The sequence below is a fragment of the Coffea arabica genome, chromosome 8e (genome assembly GCF_036785885.1).
Source record: "Coffea arabica cultivar ET-39 chromosome 8e, Coffea Arabica ET-39 HiFi, whole genome shotgun sequence".
Taxonomy (NCBI): domain Eukaryota; kingdom Viridiplantae; phylum Streptophyta; class Magnoliopsida; order Gentianales; family Rubiaceae; genus Coffea; species Coffea arabica.
In genome coordinates this window covers 50910512-50924235 of record NC_092324.1, presented here as the reverse complement: position 1 = coordinate 50924235, position 13724 = coordinate 50910512, and the positions used below count along the sequence as shown (strand labels likewise).

At 37.6% G+C, this 13724-nt stretch overlaps 4 protein-coding genes across 5 annotated transcripts; 1 reads left to right on the top strand and 3 right to left on the bottom strand.

Annotated features, from left to right (window-relative positions):
* Window positions 1–82: 82 nt before the first annotated feature.
* On the top strand, window positions 83–985 carry LOC140013023 (putative ripening-related protein 1). The gene has a single exon (XM_072061946.1). The coding sequence runs from the start codon at window positions 134–136 to the stop codon at window positions 707–709; it is 576 nt and encodes a 191-aa protein (XP_071918047.1). The 5' UTR covers window positions 83–133; the 3' UTR covers window positions 710–985.
* A 93-nt stretch (window positions 986–1078) lies between these two features.
* Window positions 1079–3118, bottom strand: LOC140013024 (probable glutathione peroxidase 8). Its single transcript, XM_072061947.1, has 6 exons — window positions 2960–3118; window positions 2565–2641; window positions 2259–2320; window positions 1864–1982; window positions 1471–1638; window positions 1079–1317 (listed from the first exon to the last, which is right to left on the bottom strand). The coding sequence occupies exons 1-6, from the start codon at window positions 3011–3013 to the stop codon at window positions 1285–1287; spliced, it is 513 nt and encodes a 170-aa protein (XP_071918048.1). The 5' UTR covers window positions 3014–3118; the 3' UTR covers window positions 1079–1284.
* Window positions 3119–3961: 843 nt separating this feature from the next.
* On the bottom strand, window positions 3962–8800 carry LOC140013025 (probable glutathione peroxidase 8). 2 transcript variants are annotated; one of them, XM_072061949.1, is made up of 7 exons: window positions 6769–8800; window positions 5866–5942; window positions 5696–5757; window positions 5298–5416; window positions 4869–5036; window positions 4618–4677; window positions 3962–4300 (listed from the first exon to the last, which is right to left on the bottom strand). In XM_072061949.1, the coding sequence occupies exons 1-6, from the start codon at window positions 6820–6822 to the stop codon at window positions 4645–4647; spliced, it is 513 nt and encodes a 170-aa protein (XP_071918050.1). In that variant the 5' UTR covers window positions 6823–8800; the 3' UTR covers window positions 3962–4300; window positions 4618–4644. The 2 variants fall into 2 exon arrangements, with proteins under 2 accessions (XP_071918050.1, XP_071918049.1); XM_072061948.1 differs by lacking the exon at window positions 3962–4300 and having other exon boundaries at window positions 4342–4677.
* Window positions 8801–10394: 1594 nt separating this feature from the next.
* Window positions 10395–13384, bottom strand: LOC140013022 (probable phospholipid hydroperoxide glutathione peroxidase). The gene is made up of 6 exons (XM_072061944.1): window positions 13082–13384; window positions 12480–12556; window positions 11637–11698; window positions 11436–11554; window positions 10930–11097; window positions 10395–10819 (listed from the first exon to the last, which is right to left on the bottom strand). The coding sequence occupies exons 1-6, from the start codon at window positions 13370–13372 to the stop codon at window positions 10787–10789; spliced, it is 750 nt and encodes a 249-aa protein (XP_071918045.1). The 5' UTR covers window positions 13373–13384; the 3' UTR covers window positions 10395–10786.
* Between the last annotated feature and the right edge of the window lie 340 nt (window positions 13385–13724).

Genomic DNA, 13724 nt, shown 5'->3' with positions numbered 1-13724 from the left:
TTTCAGCTCCTATTTGTTGATCTTGTTGGAGGCATTCAGTACCTAGTGTGCTATATATACTACTCCACGACCTCTGCACTTATTTGCATCCCAAGACATCAGAACCTAATGAAAAAAGAGAGAACTGAAAAACATGAGAAAACAAGTCCAATTCAGTTCGATCTGCCTCTTGGTTTTGCTCTCAAGCATTGCTTTGGCTTGTACGATTTTGATGGTGGAAGCCAAACCATGCACGCCAAGCGGCAAAATCAGAGGAAAACAAGCACCAAGAGACCAGTGCGATCCTCATACTGATGATTGCTGTCAGGCAAACAGAGTTTACAAAACCTTCGAGTGTTCGCCTCCTGTTTCTAAACACACAAAGGCAATTCTGACTATAAATGATTTTCAGAAGGGTGGAGATGGTGGTGGACCTTCTGCGTGTGACAATAAGTTCCATTCCAACAACACACCAGTGGTGGCTCTATCCACAGGATGGTTCAATGGCTTGAAAAGGTGCCATAAGTACATTACCATCTTCGGTAATGGAAGAAGTGTCAGAGCCATGGTGGTTGATGAGTGTGACTCAACGAAGGGTTGCGACTCCGATCATGGTTTCCAGCCACCATGTCAAAACAACATTGTTGATGCCTCTGAAGCAGTTTGGAAAGCCTTGAAAGTCCCCAAGAAAGACTGGGGATCAATGGAAGTTTTCTGGGCTGATGATTAGATGCTGCAGTGACGAAACATTTTTTCTGTTTCTCCTTTCTGTTCTCTACTTGTCATCCTCTCTCTCTCTCTCTCTCTTGTGTTTTCTAAGGGGTAGGGGGTTGGGAGGGAGGTTCCAATGCTTGGACACAATAAAGCAGCTCATCCAGAATAACTGGATGGCAAGTTGACCTTCAACTTCTTGCAAGATTTCAATTTACTCCTCACAAAGTCATAATCATGACTTAACAATAAAACTTCACGAATTCATGCAACTATATAGTGCTTTTGAGTTGGTTTCAACTTAATAAAACTGTTATAAGAGTTTTGCTTTCCTTGTTAAGTGAAAATGTTTGACGAAGCAAGATGATAATCTCATAACAGCAGAAAATATAGAATCCTGGGTTTCAGATCATGATCTTATTAAAATAGTCACAGCAAAAAGTACAGAAAACAAATAAATCACATGAAGTTTACTTCATGATGTCATCTTCAATCATGTTAGCCTGTAGATAGGAGAACAAAATGTGCCAAACGCAAGATCCGATCAGAATTCCAGACTAACTAACATCACGAAGACCCCATATCTTGTGGCATCTAAGAAACTCCCAAGAGCTTCTTTATATCTCGCTGCAATTAAAACAGAATCACAAGTTGAGTTTCTATGCATCGTTCATAAAAGCTGATGACATCATTGGAGACCTTTAAAATATGTGCATTTTGAAGTCCAGATGACGCAGAAATTGTACTCAATAACACCAGGAAATCAGCAGGAGGGATTACCTCAATGGTAAGAGGAGAAGTCGTAGGGTAGTAGCGATCAACTGCCTGTCCATTCTTATCAACCAGGAATTTTGCAAAGTTCCACTGAATGTTATCTCCTATTAGCCCCCACTTTCCTTTCTTCAGAAACTTATAAATTGGAGCAGAATTTTCGCCGTTCACTTCAATCTATTATAAGAATATGCAATGAATACGAATCTCAAAACTGAAATGGTTTATATAAATGCTTTGCAGAGCAATGTGATGCTAAGTGACAGAGTTGCTTCTACGTCAGTTTTTTTTTTTTTTTTTGGGAAGTACATGATTTCATTATTCACTAAATGATTTGGCAAAACAGCAACAGAATTGGAGCTTAATATGAAAGCAGGCTAAAGTTTAGCCGATTTTATTTACTTTGTCAAAGATGGGGAATTCTGACTTGAAACGGGTGCAGACAAAATCTACGATCTCATCATTACTTCCTGGTTCTTGCTGACCAAACTGATTGCAGGGAAATCCCAGAATCTCCAGTCCTAGATTGAAAGCATAATCAGAGGTACAAAAATTAACATCTAATTTCTAAAATTTAAAAAAAAAATCCTGTAGCCTAAATAGAAATAACAAAGTCAGTGCTAAGTCAAGCAAAAACATCCGTGTACTCCATTCAATGATATCAGAAATTAAGAACATGGAATAGAAGTCAATCAGTACATAGAGATTGTATCCCACATTTGCAAATTTCTATTTCTGCTTTTAATTATGCAATAGACAATCACTCATAAACAACTACATATAATTGAAACACATACCTTGATCCTTATACTTCTGATACAGTTCATTCAGTTCTGTATAATTTGAGTTGGTAAACCCACTGAGGCCAAAAAAAACAAAAAAATCATTTGGAGGAAGTGCATTGGTAATGATATTCCCAGGTTTGCAAAATGATCCTAGAACAAAATGACAGTTATGTTTGTTATTACTTTCTTACTAGTCAGTCTTAAAGCTGTATACAAGTATTCTTATGCACAATTAGTTTACCATGAGAAAAATTGCATGAGAGAAACAAATTGACATTCTGGTCTGAAAAAATGCGTGCAGTTTTAAGTAGACTCTACCATTTAGAAGCAACATTGACAATTAGCAGAACTTTTCCCTCATAGATGCTGAGATCCACATCATTTCCCTTAGCATCCTGCAATCAATCAAAGATGAAAAATCTCAGTAGACCTGTTTGAGTGAGGTAAAAAACTAAGAAAAATGTGCAACTGGGATTTAAGACTTTATGCTCCATAAAAACTAAACGGGCTTGCTCAAAGTTGATGGCTTTTCTCTCCAAGATCTTGACAAGTAATAATACTCGTAAATCTTCATAACCCATTTAATATTAGTCATCCCTGAAGCTATCAAACCACATACATACAAGTAGTACAGTTACTTCAATTCCAAACACACATGTATCTTCCGCAAGTGTAGGCTACAAACACGCAAAACAAGAAGGTAAAGAAATAACCTTAACAGTGAAGTCATAGACAGATTGAGGGGCTTTCTCAGATAGGGATGCCATTATCCGATGGGATGATAGGTGTTCAGCAGGGAAATTGCAGACGGCCCAGAGGACTGAGATGCAGACTGTGAACGTTTTCCGGATGCAGGTCGGTAATATATCATTAAGACAACGGAGTCAACTGATGGATCGACCAACTGCGGGACCCACGCTCCACTGGAATTTGGACAGGGACAGCCATTCATTTTGGATCACTTTTTGGAGTATTTCCTAAGGTCGCTTTTTGCAAAACATTTTGGAATATTCAGTAAGCTCGCTTTCAAGTTTCAACGAACTTTTTGTTTTTGAAGTTTTCAAACTTTTTTTTTGCCATACAGATGCCATTCTAAAAGATGCCATAGCATTTTCTTCCAACTTGTAAGAAGCAATCCAAATGAAGGGGCATCTTTATTTGGACTCAAATAGTTTTATAATGGTGGTAAAATTTAAAAGGAGTAAATAAGCGGTTGATTGATGCTTCTGATCCTCGGCCCTTAACAAGCCCCTCAAATCAATGAGAATACACACCGAGGATCGGCAGCCGTTTCCTTCTTTCCTTTTGTTCTTTCGGGTTAAAAGTCCTGTTCATTTCTTCAGCCCTTCTCTACATGCAGAGTCGATATGTCATTGTTGATTATGAGTCGGTTTTCGCTTTGATGGTTTGAGGAAGCAATTACACATTGCACCAGAACGTGGCTGATTACGTTCAGCTTCATGCGTTGTTAAATTACTTAATTTCTTGCTTTGATGTATTACCTTGATAATGAAACCCAAAGTTAAGATATAAAAAAGGCAACATGGACCACCTTGCTGAAGTGTTCTCTTTCTGGTTCAAAAATCATTAGAATGAAAAATGAAAAGAAGAATGAAGCAAAAGAAAAAAGAGTTGGCATTTGGCAATGCAGCTGCACGAATCACCACTCACACACCATAGGAATCCTGTAGGATCAACTTCAACTGGAGATACGGTAAAAGCCAGAATTGTGTTGTGGTATTGCAGGCAAAAGAAGTGGCAACTGATACTTTTAAGCTCTAGCATAAGATTAGTGACTGAAAGCAAGCAATATAAAGGGACCGAAGAAGAGTTACATAAAACTGGTAGCTTCCAAGCAACTACAGCTCATATCATGAGCAATTTTATCCCGAGTTGCCTTGTCTGGTGACTCTGGTCAAGTTAAGCTTTGCAGCCTGCTTTTGTTATGCATCCTATGAAACATTTCAACAACACTGGATTACACTTACCGTAAATGCCCCCATCCTTCCTGAAATCTCATGTTGGTCTTCTGCTGATGGTTGCACTAAGCCAAGCTAGAGGTAAAGTTTAACAATAAAGGCATCAGACTCGTGTATCATATAAACTCCAGCTCCTCTGCAACTTATTGCACCATGATACATACAGAACCTCTTGCGCACGAGTGAAAAATGAAACATGAGAATAAAAGTTCAATTTGGTTTGATTTGGAAATGAGTTTTAAGCTATGCTAAATAGATGGCTAAACTATAATTTTTACACACTATGGAATACAACATTCATCCGTCTGTAGGGCCTTACAGTTTCTGCACCATAGCATGATACAGTGATATGTTAGAAGCAATACAGGAGCAGTCGTTGCAAAGTGACTGACCTTAGAAACCCTTGTATCTTGTGGAAACTACAGGACACCGAATAGCTTCTTTATATCTCGCTACAATTACAAGAAGTTCACAACGTAAGAAATATTACTACACAGTAATAATGGATAATGGTTGAGGATATCTTATTGGGAATGTAAACGAAAATGAGTATAAAATTTTTTTAATCATCATGTTATTGAAGTCAACATGAGACATTAACAGAGGTCAAGACAATCAAGAAGTTAGCAGGAGCAGGCATTACCTCGATAGTTAGTGGGGACGTTGTGGGATAGTAGCGATCTACAGCCTGCCCATTCTTATCCACCAGGAACTTTGCAAAATTCCACTGAACATCGTCTCCTAATATCCCCCACTGGCCTTTCTTCAGAAACTTATAAAGTGGAGCAGCACCTTCACCATTCACTTCAATCTAGATTAACGATATTGATGGAATGAGAACATAGTACTTCTCCAAAGTCCAAAGTGAAATGTTTTGTCTTGAAACCAGGCAACTAAATTGCTTGGAAAAAAGAATGCAAAGTGAAAAATAAAAGCATCTGGTTTACAAAATTTATATATGCAAGCTTATTTTTGGGCAAAGCCATGCTTACGGTGATAGTTGTTAGACACAGAAAAACAATCCACTTCTGAAAATACCCTTTCTTAGTAAGGTTGGCCGATTGGGATTTACTTTGTCAAAGATTGGGAATTCTGACTGGAAACGGGTACAGACAAAGTCTAAGATCTGATCATTACTTCCTGGTTCTTCTTCACCAAACTGATTGCATGGAAATGCAAGTATCTCCAGCCCTATATGTGAAATGAAAGCAAGATCAGTGGTTTTGCAGAGTCTTATCACACAATGAAACGAACACTACTTAATGCAGCCTCACTAAAAATATATAAACTGAAACGGATCAATGTTTTAGCCTTAAGGCAAGTAATTGAATTTCAGGATTCCAACAGTACAATCAGGAACTCTTCAAATAATGTCGACCTCACTGAACTTGAAATCCATATCAGGTGCACAAACCTATGATTCCTTCTATCAGACACAATCAAAGCAATACAAAACCATGAAACGCATACCGAGCTCCTTGTATTTCTGATACAGTTGATTGAGCTCAATGTAGTTTGAATTGGTCATCCCACTATCAAAAATCAACCAAAAGACAAAGAAAGAAGCATAATCATTCAGGGGAAAAAAATGGTACCATAATTATAGCATAGTGACAGACGATAGATTAGCAAATGTCAACCATTTTGAAGCAACATTGACAATTAGTAGAACCCTTCCCTTGTAGATGCTCAGATCCACATCATTTCCTTTAGCATCCTGCAATCCATATAAATCAATAAGCTGAAACTCTTAAGTGAAGCTTCCCTTATGCTACATAATCTCCCAGAATTGAACAATTTGCAACACTACATCAATGTTAAATATCTTGCCAGCTTCTTGCTCTTCCTGCCCAGCAATTAACTATGAATTTCAATCCCTCAAAGCCCGCCTTTATAGACTGATTGATTAGCTATAGTGGACAGTTCAAGCGGGAAGATAAATGACAGTTAGTTGGCAAGAACAGATGCTGACCTAATTCAGGCTTCTTGTATGCTTTTAGCATAGACAAGAAAAGGTAGGACAAACTAAACTGCATTTTAATTTTTACTGCTAGGAAGGTGAAAAATCAAACATTCTACTTCATCTGTAGCTTTCTCAAAAATAACTTGACTCTCTCCGTTTTTGGTCTTTTTACTTTTAAACAGCTGATCACGATTGATGTTAAGGTTAGTTTAAATTTCCTCAACTTGAAGCACTTGTCAACAGACACTCATAGAAGGTAGATTTCAACTTCATCTGTAGCTTTCTCAGACCCAATTAGAGCACTTTCTATAGCATTGCAAGAATTTTCACAGTGCTCAGTGCTTCCCTATGTGCCCTTGAAATCATTGGAATCAGAGGATTAAAGAAAAACTTTATCAAAATCGAATCACTTTCTTTTTAGATAGATTTCGCAGCAACTATATGGAGATCCCCCCTTTAGATTATGCTTCCTAATTGTTACTATCGAGCTACGTAAGACCACTTGTTTGGGAGGGTGCTTAAACTTACATATTTGGATGCAAAATCAATTCAAGCGTTGAAAAAGGTAGAAAGATCTAACCTTGATAGTGAAGTCGAAGACTGATTGTGGCTCTTTCGCAGATTGGCCTTCCATTATGGTTGTCAAGCCTCAAACCCCCGCAAGAATGCAGAAACTACCGAACTTTGAGGCTTTGGCTTCGTGGTTCCAAAGTAATTTTCTTTTTTTTATGTATTTGTTGGGGGGACCCCGGGGGGGGGGGAAGGGGGATTTCCGATCTTTGTGTATTTTTTTTTTAAAAAAAAAACAGTGGATTAAATTTTGTAAGCGTCATTTTATGTACACATTAATGCAGAGTGTGCGCTACTTAGCAGAAATACAACAAAGAAATGAACAACTTAAGTCATTTAAATTGCCTTTTTTTTCAATTTCAAGTTGGACTCTCTCGCTAGGAGTACGAATGTGAAAAAAGATGGTTGTGGTGAAATTTTCAAAAAAAAAAATCATACAAAAAAGTTAGTGTTTTAAAATCGAATCAGACAGGTCGGTTCGACCGGTTGAATAGCGATTCTATCTTGACACCGATTTGATTGTATACCAAAACCGAAGACTTCAATTAAACCGATCAAAAATAGAAAAAACCGTTAAATCGCTAAAAATCGATTGAACCAGTAAACCCCAATTTTTTATTTTCTTCACAATTTCCTTTGTTTTTATGAAAGCTTTTTTTTTTTTTGAAAGCTTTGTAAAAGTGGGGATGTTTTTTGGATGCTGGTTAGGTTCGATTTTGGGACCTCATGTGGAGGAGGCAAAAGGTTTCACCAGGCCCAGCTGTATATTTTTTATACTAAAATAAATTAGGATAAAATACACGGAACCCCCTTATGGTTTCGCGAAAAGACACCTTACCCCCTTATCGTTTAGAAACCTACATATAAACACCCTAAACTTCATAACTAAAGTGGAAATTGACTTTTTAACTGGCTGAGTTACCGGTTGTAGGTCGAATACCTTTGTCTCTCCAAAAGAAAAAGAAGAAAAAAAAAAAGAAAAAATTGTTACAAGAGCATCTTTAATGCTTTTTACTTCCATCTGTAACTCCTAAAAGAAAGAGAATGCCCATCAGAAGCTATCGAAACTCTTGAGATGGTCGGTGCTTTGGCCAATGGAAATGAAATCTTTAGCTTGCTTCCGCTGCTTTAAGAAGACCAGAGGAAAGATCTTTTCTTTACCCGAGCCTTAAGGCAGAGGACATTCTTTGGTTGGTTGGTGAAGTGCCCTTAAGAGGAAGACCGAAGGCCGAAGCTTAAGATTGAATTCAATTCCCACTTGTAACTCATAAATGAAAGAGAATTTCATCCAAGGGGTGAGGAGTGAAAAGCTATTGAATCAGCTGCTCTTGCCGGGTATGTTGTGCGTTAAGAAGCGAATTAGGCAAAGACAGGGAAAGGCAATTCGAATTGGAAAGCTTTAGATTCCGGCGATATCCTTTTCTTTCTTTTAGGTTACATCCAGTAATAATAAAAGACACTCAAGATGAGAAGAGGAAGAAGAAGCTTACCCGTGTGTTGAACTCGAGGTCGGAACTCAATCGAATGAAAAGGATCGGTCAACTGGCAATTGGAATGCCTTACTCTTCTCTGAAAGTACTTTCCCTTCCTTACTTGTTTCATTTTGTTACCGCCCCTTAGATTCCTCGAGCTTGTAAACATGACTCTTTCCATAAAGCATTTCTCGTCTGTCGCCCGGTTTGATTGAGGGTGGGACCTGATCAAAAGCAACCGATACTAAAATATAGGAGTAGAATGTAATGGTGATGACAGATCGATCACTTTGCCGCGGAAAGAACGCAGTCATGATTCTTGAATCATAAAAGAGAAGATCAAAAAATATTTGTGTTATTTAGGAGGAGAATAGGAGAGGGAGGATTTTCTTTACAAAGGATTCTCGCATATCCATCGTCATTAAGTCGCACGTCCGGTTACAGGTCAATTTTCACTTTAGTTATGAAGTTTAAGGTATTTAGGTGGAGGTTTCTAAACGATAGGGGGTAAGGTATCTTTTCGCGAAACCTTAAGGGGGTTCCGTGTATTTTACCCAATAAATTAACTTCCATGCTCTATGTAAACTATTTTACCGTCTTATTCATATTCACCCTACCCCTCGTCTCTTTGCATCGCCATCTCCAGTCTCTATGCTCCCAATTTCATTTTTTTCTCATCTAATCATAGGTATTTTATCGTCTATGAATTTATTTCATCTACAAACTCTTATTCTCTTTCAATTTCTCTTTCTAATCTGGACTCTACTCTCTTCTTTTTTCTACTTCCAACCTTTTCTAAATCTTCATCTATGTAGTTCGACCTCTTGAAGTTTTTCCACATCTTTAGTTCAATCATTTTAATTTTTATTTTCTTTATATTTTGTATGTGACGATTTTTCTTTTCTTTTCTTTTCTTTTGAAATTTTTTTTTCTATTGCGACTTTTTAGGTTTTTTCTTTTTTTTTTTGGTATGATTGAAAGAAATTACATTCATCAATTTTTAGAAAATTTATGTTCTTGACTTTTCAAGTTATGAAAAAATTTGTTCTAGAGTACATAGTTTTTTTATTTTTTTTATTTTTGGAAAAGGAATACTTCAAGTTAATATATATATATATATATACATTTTTTTTTTATCAATCGTCACTTTATCTATAGCATCCTACACTATCCTAATATAAGGGGAAGACTCAACTGGGTCTAGGGGGGCCGGTGGGGACTGAACCATCATAGTACACCCGTCTAAATTTTTTAAGAGATCACCTAATATGGCAATTGGTGGGAGGCAAGGATTCACCCCACCAAGTCTTAAATGGCTTAGTGGTGGCCACCAACTCAAAGGCCGGTGGTTTACTTCAAGTTAATATGTTGAAAATCTTTGGATATGCTCTCTCTCTCTTAAGATTTGAAACTTTTCTCTTTGTGATGAAGATGAGGCTTGAAGGTACGAAAATCCTTGGACGGTTTCTCTTTTTTTTTTTTTACTAAGATTTGAAACTTATCTCTTTTAAATCTCTCTGTGATAAAGATGAAACTGAAACTTGAAGGTATGAAATATTTGAATCTGGGCTTATTCTGCACAGGAGTATCACCAGGCAATAGAGATAATGAATTAAATTTTTTTTTTTGTTTATGAAAACAATAATGTATCGATAACTCGATCAGTTGAATCGGTTGAACCGAAAACCAGTGGCTTAACGGGATCAATCACTAGTCCGAGTTTCAAAACATTAAGAACAGATATACAATTGCTTTTGCCTAAATTCTCATCCCATTATTGAACTTCAAACCAAGTTAACCGCCATTGTCAAATTCCGTTCTCCAGTCCAAGCATAGGGGACAAAAACCGAAAAGGGGGAAAAAATGTTCATTGGGCGTACTCAGTTTTCACAATGCCCCTCCTGCAAATATAAAATGGTAATTTATGCACAGAAGGCGACATCTGCAAACTTTCTCTAGTACGCACCATATTGCTTAGCTTGGGTGAATTTTATCACTTAATCCAGATGTCACTTAAGGGCCACGCTGTTGGAGCATCAACAACCCAGTTCCCTCTACATGGAAAAGATTAACATTTATTGTTGTTACTATTTTAAGCTGCATTGGCAAAATGTTACTATTTTGAACTAAAACAACATAAAAATACACGCTTTACAACAATGACTAGGGAGAAGAGAACCGCAAAACTACATTCAACTGGACCATAATATTTGCCTATCAGCAAACAAAGAGAAGCTGCATGGGCGATATGTTACTATTTTTAACTAAAACAACATAAAAATAAGCTTTACAACAGTGACTAGGGAGAAGAAAACCACAAAACTACATTCAACTGGACCATAACATTTGCCTATTAGCAAACATGCTTTATTGCTTGAATTAAGCAAATAAAAAGACACTTCAGTACTGTAGCAGAAACTAAAATATGGTCTAGAAAGCACATTCAACCGCAACACAATTCCGCTTATTCATAAAGATATTTCCGTGACAGTACATATTTGAAAGATCAAAGGCAGAAGCGTCCATTCGGACGAGTTTTCCAGTCAACAGCTCTGCTTAAGCTTTTTCCAATAGTTTCTTAACGTCCTTCTGCAAAGAGTAAGAAGAAACATACTATTTGTTAGCATCATAAGATGAGATGACATACTAAATTAATGTCCTAATACATAGACTGTAGCCGACATTTGCAGTTTTTTTACCTCTATGCTCAAGGGAGATGTGGTGGGAGCGTAGCGATCAACAACATGCCCCTCTTTATCTACGAGGAATTTTGAGAAGTTCCATTTGATGCTATCCCCAAAAAGTCCACCTTTGCTTGACTTCAAAAACTTATACAGAGGAGCAGCATTTGAACCATTTACGTCCACCTATAACATAGGAGACAATAAAACATTTTACAAAGAATTCAAGTGTCAACACAAACCAAAGCATAAAACTACAACTTTCAAGAGCAGCCCTGTACATCCTAACAAGGGCTTCAAATAATAAGGAAATGTCTACACACCACACACATAAAATACGCTAACTCATTACATAGAAGACCAGAAACACTGGCCAAGCACATAGCTCTCTGTTTTCTCTAAAGCAACAAGGAAAAGGAAAAGGAAAAGGAAAACTGGGAAGCCATGAATACCATGGGAGTAAAACTAAAGGAATCAATGATAAAAGCTGGCAACCAATAAAGATGCTTTTCTGCAAATTATACCTTGTCAAATATGGGATACTCAGCCTTAAAGCGGGTGCAAGCAAACTGTTGAATCTCTTCATTAGTTCCAGGCTCCTGTGAGCCAAACTGGTTACAAGGAAATGCAAGGATCTCCAGACCTATTCAAAAGTTCAAGAGCCAAACTTCGAGTTATAGTCAGCTAATATACTAAAGAGCAGAAAGAGTTGACAGGATTCGGACCTTGATCCTTGTACTGCTCATATAGCTTTGTCAGCTCAGTGTAGTTTGAGTTGGTCAGACCGCTGCATCAACAGAAAATAGGACATGCCAAGTAAGATTGAAGAAATAAGGTCAAGCAAGAAAAAGATATCAAATAAGTCCATGCAAGACAACAACAGTCAGGAACTGGGCAAGACTGTTGGGTCTTCACTTTCTAGTTGACTAACAAATCCAGGAGAACCATTTTGATGAATTGAAAAACAATAGACTTGCAAAGAACCAGCTTCAAGTCTTGAGGCGATAAGATAACCAAGAAAACTTGGAAAAAAAAAAACCACATGATGAGGATCGAAGAAGGAAGAAAACATTCTTAGGCGGTGACTGCTGAGTAGAAAAGTCTTAAACCGTTCGGAAGAAAAGAAGTTCAACATATAAAAACCTTTTCTTCCTCGAGACTCTTTCATCTCACCATATGCGAAGCTTAGAAGGACAGTTTATTAACAGAGACTAGAAAAACCAACCAACCATGGACGAGAAGCACCTAAAGAATGAACAAACAACGAAAAACTGCAGCAGATTTGAATTCCATTAACAACTCTGTCAGTATGCCATTTTAGAACGTATCCAAAAGGTTCGGTCAACAAGGAGAGAAATCCTTTTGATATGTACGCATGCACTGATGCACCAGACACACTGAAGCCATTTCTTTGCATTGTCTGTCTATGCGTTGTCTGTCTACATATGGCTAAATCAGTTTATTCAAAAGAAAAACCATGTCAAGGAGCATATTTCCTAACTTATCCTTCAATCATTATTAAGATTACAAACCAAACAGTATAAACATCAAAAGCTGAAAATCCGTACCACTGAGATGCAACATTGACAATCAAAAGGACCTTTCCCTTGTATTGGCTAAGATCAACATCATTCCCTCTGGCATCCTGCAATTGGAAAAAAAAAAAAAAAGCATTAGAAAACTTCTACAACCAGCAAGGGCTAACAAATCTTGTAACATTACGCATAATAATTGTGAATAACTGCCAGTATAATAATAACCAAATACTCCAGGATTGAAAGATAAGGCCTTTCTTTCTCATCTTAAAACGGGCATGATTGTCACCGCCTGTGACATGCTTCGAACTTTAACACCTCTCCTCCTTATTTCAAGAGAAAAGAGGGGTTTTTGGGGGTGGGGTGTACCAAATAGTCAGGTTCACCCTCAGACAGTCAAAACCAACCAAGTCCGTCAATTATTCCATTGAGAAATAAAGTTCGAACTTCTGAAAAATAATCTCATATTCCGAATCCAGAATACAAACATAAAACCCAGGAAACAGATTGCAGTAGTATTCTTTATCTCAAATAAATTATTACCCCAAAATCAGATGCACAACAAACAATCACATACCAACCACGCAAATAAAGACCAAAACGTTAAAGAAAGAAGCAGAACAAGCAAAACAAACCTTTACAGTGAAGTCATGGACTAATTGAGGGGCGCTGGACTGGGTGGCCATCGTATGATCTGACCTCAAATTCAGAAAAGCTGGGTCTTTTATGCTTTGACAAGACCAAGATTTCAAAAAACTTGCTGCGACAGGCTGAGAAATTGAAGGAACAGACGAAATATGCGGGGACTTGAGATGGGCTTTGGATAGAATCGAGAATTGCTTCGACACGCAAAATGATCTCCTGATAAGGCGAGTTGAAAAAGAGAACATGAGGACTGTGCGCAGGGGTAGGTCTACTTTATACATATTTTGTCGATTGAGACGTTTTTATTTTCAAGAGAAATAATAAAATGCCCTCTAGTCCGTGTAAGTATTCGTGGGCGCCGAAATTTTACACGTGGCAGATGGGCAGCTAATATAACGGAGCACAAACATACGTGGGATTTGACTGTGAAATGATGGGCAAATTTTGGGTGGGGATGATGTGAACGGGGAATGGTGTGCCACCGTCCGTCCATGGGATGAGGCTATGGTTTTTCCTTCCAGAATAGACCCCTTTCTTAGCAAAGGGTTAATTGCACACCAAGTCCTTTTTATCTTTTTATTTTTATTTTTATTTTTTTGGTGAGGTGTGTGAAAGGGTCATGGTAGATGCTCA

Excerpts from the sequence above, each read along its gene's own strand:
- LOC140013024 (XM_072061947.1), bottom strand. The coding sequence starts at position 3,013 with ATGGCATCCCTATCTGAGAAAGCCCCTCAATCTGTCTATGACTTCACT. Across the intron at positions 2,642-2,959 it reads TCTATGACTTCACTGTTAAG|GATGCTAAGGGAAATGATGT; the intron begins GTTATTTCTTTA and ends GATTGATTGCAG. Across the intron at positions 1,639-1,863 it reads AATTCCCCATCTTTGACAAA|ATTGAAGTGAACGGCGAAAA; the intron begins GTAAATAAAATC and ends TTCTTATAATAG.
- LOC140013025 (XM_072061949.1), bottom strand. The coding sequence starts at position 6,822 with ATGGAAGGCCAATCTGCGAAAGAGCCACAATCAGTCTTCGACTTCACT. Across the intron at positions 5,943-6,768 it reads TCTTCGACTTCACTATCAAG|GATGCTAAAGGAAATGATGT; the intron begins GTTAGATCTTTC and ends TATGGATTGCAG. Across the intron at positions 5,417-5,695 it reads TCAGAAATACAAGGAGCTCG|GGCTGGAGATACTTGCATTT; the intron begins GTATGCGTTTCA and ends TTTCACATATAG.
- LOC140013022 (XM_072061944.1), bottom strand. The coding sequence starts at position 13,372 with ATGTATAAAGTAGACCTACCCCTGCGCACAGTCCTCATGTTCTCTTTT. Across the intron at positions 11,699-12,479 it reads GTCAATGTTGCATCTCAGTG|CGGTCTGACCAACTCAAACT; the intron begins GTACGGATTTTC and ends CTGTTGATGCAG. Across the intron at positions 11,555-11,636 it reads TGAGCAGTACAAGGATCAAG|GTCTGGAGATCCTTGCATTT; the intron begins GTCCGAATCCTG and ends ACTTTTGAATAG.
- LOC140013023 (XM_072061946.1), top strand. The coding sequence starts at position 134 with ATGAGAAAACAAGTCCAATTCAGTTCGATCTGCCTCTTGGTTTTGCTC.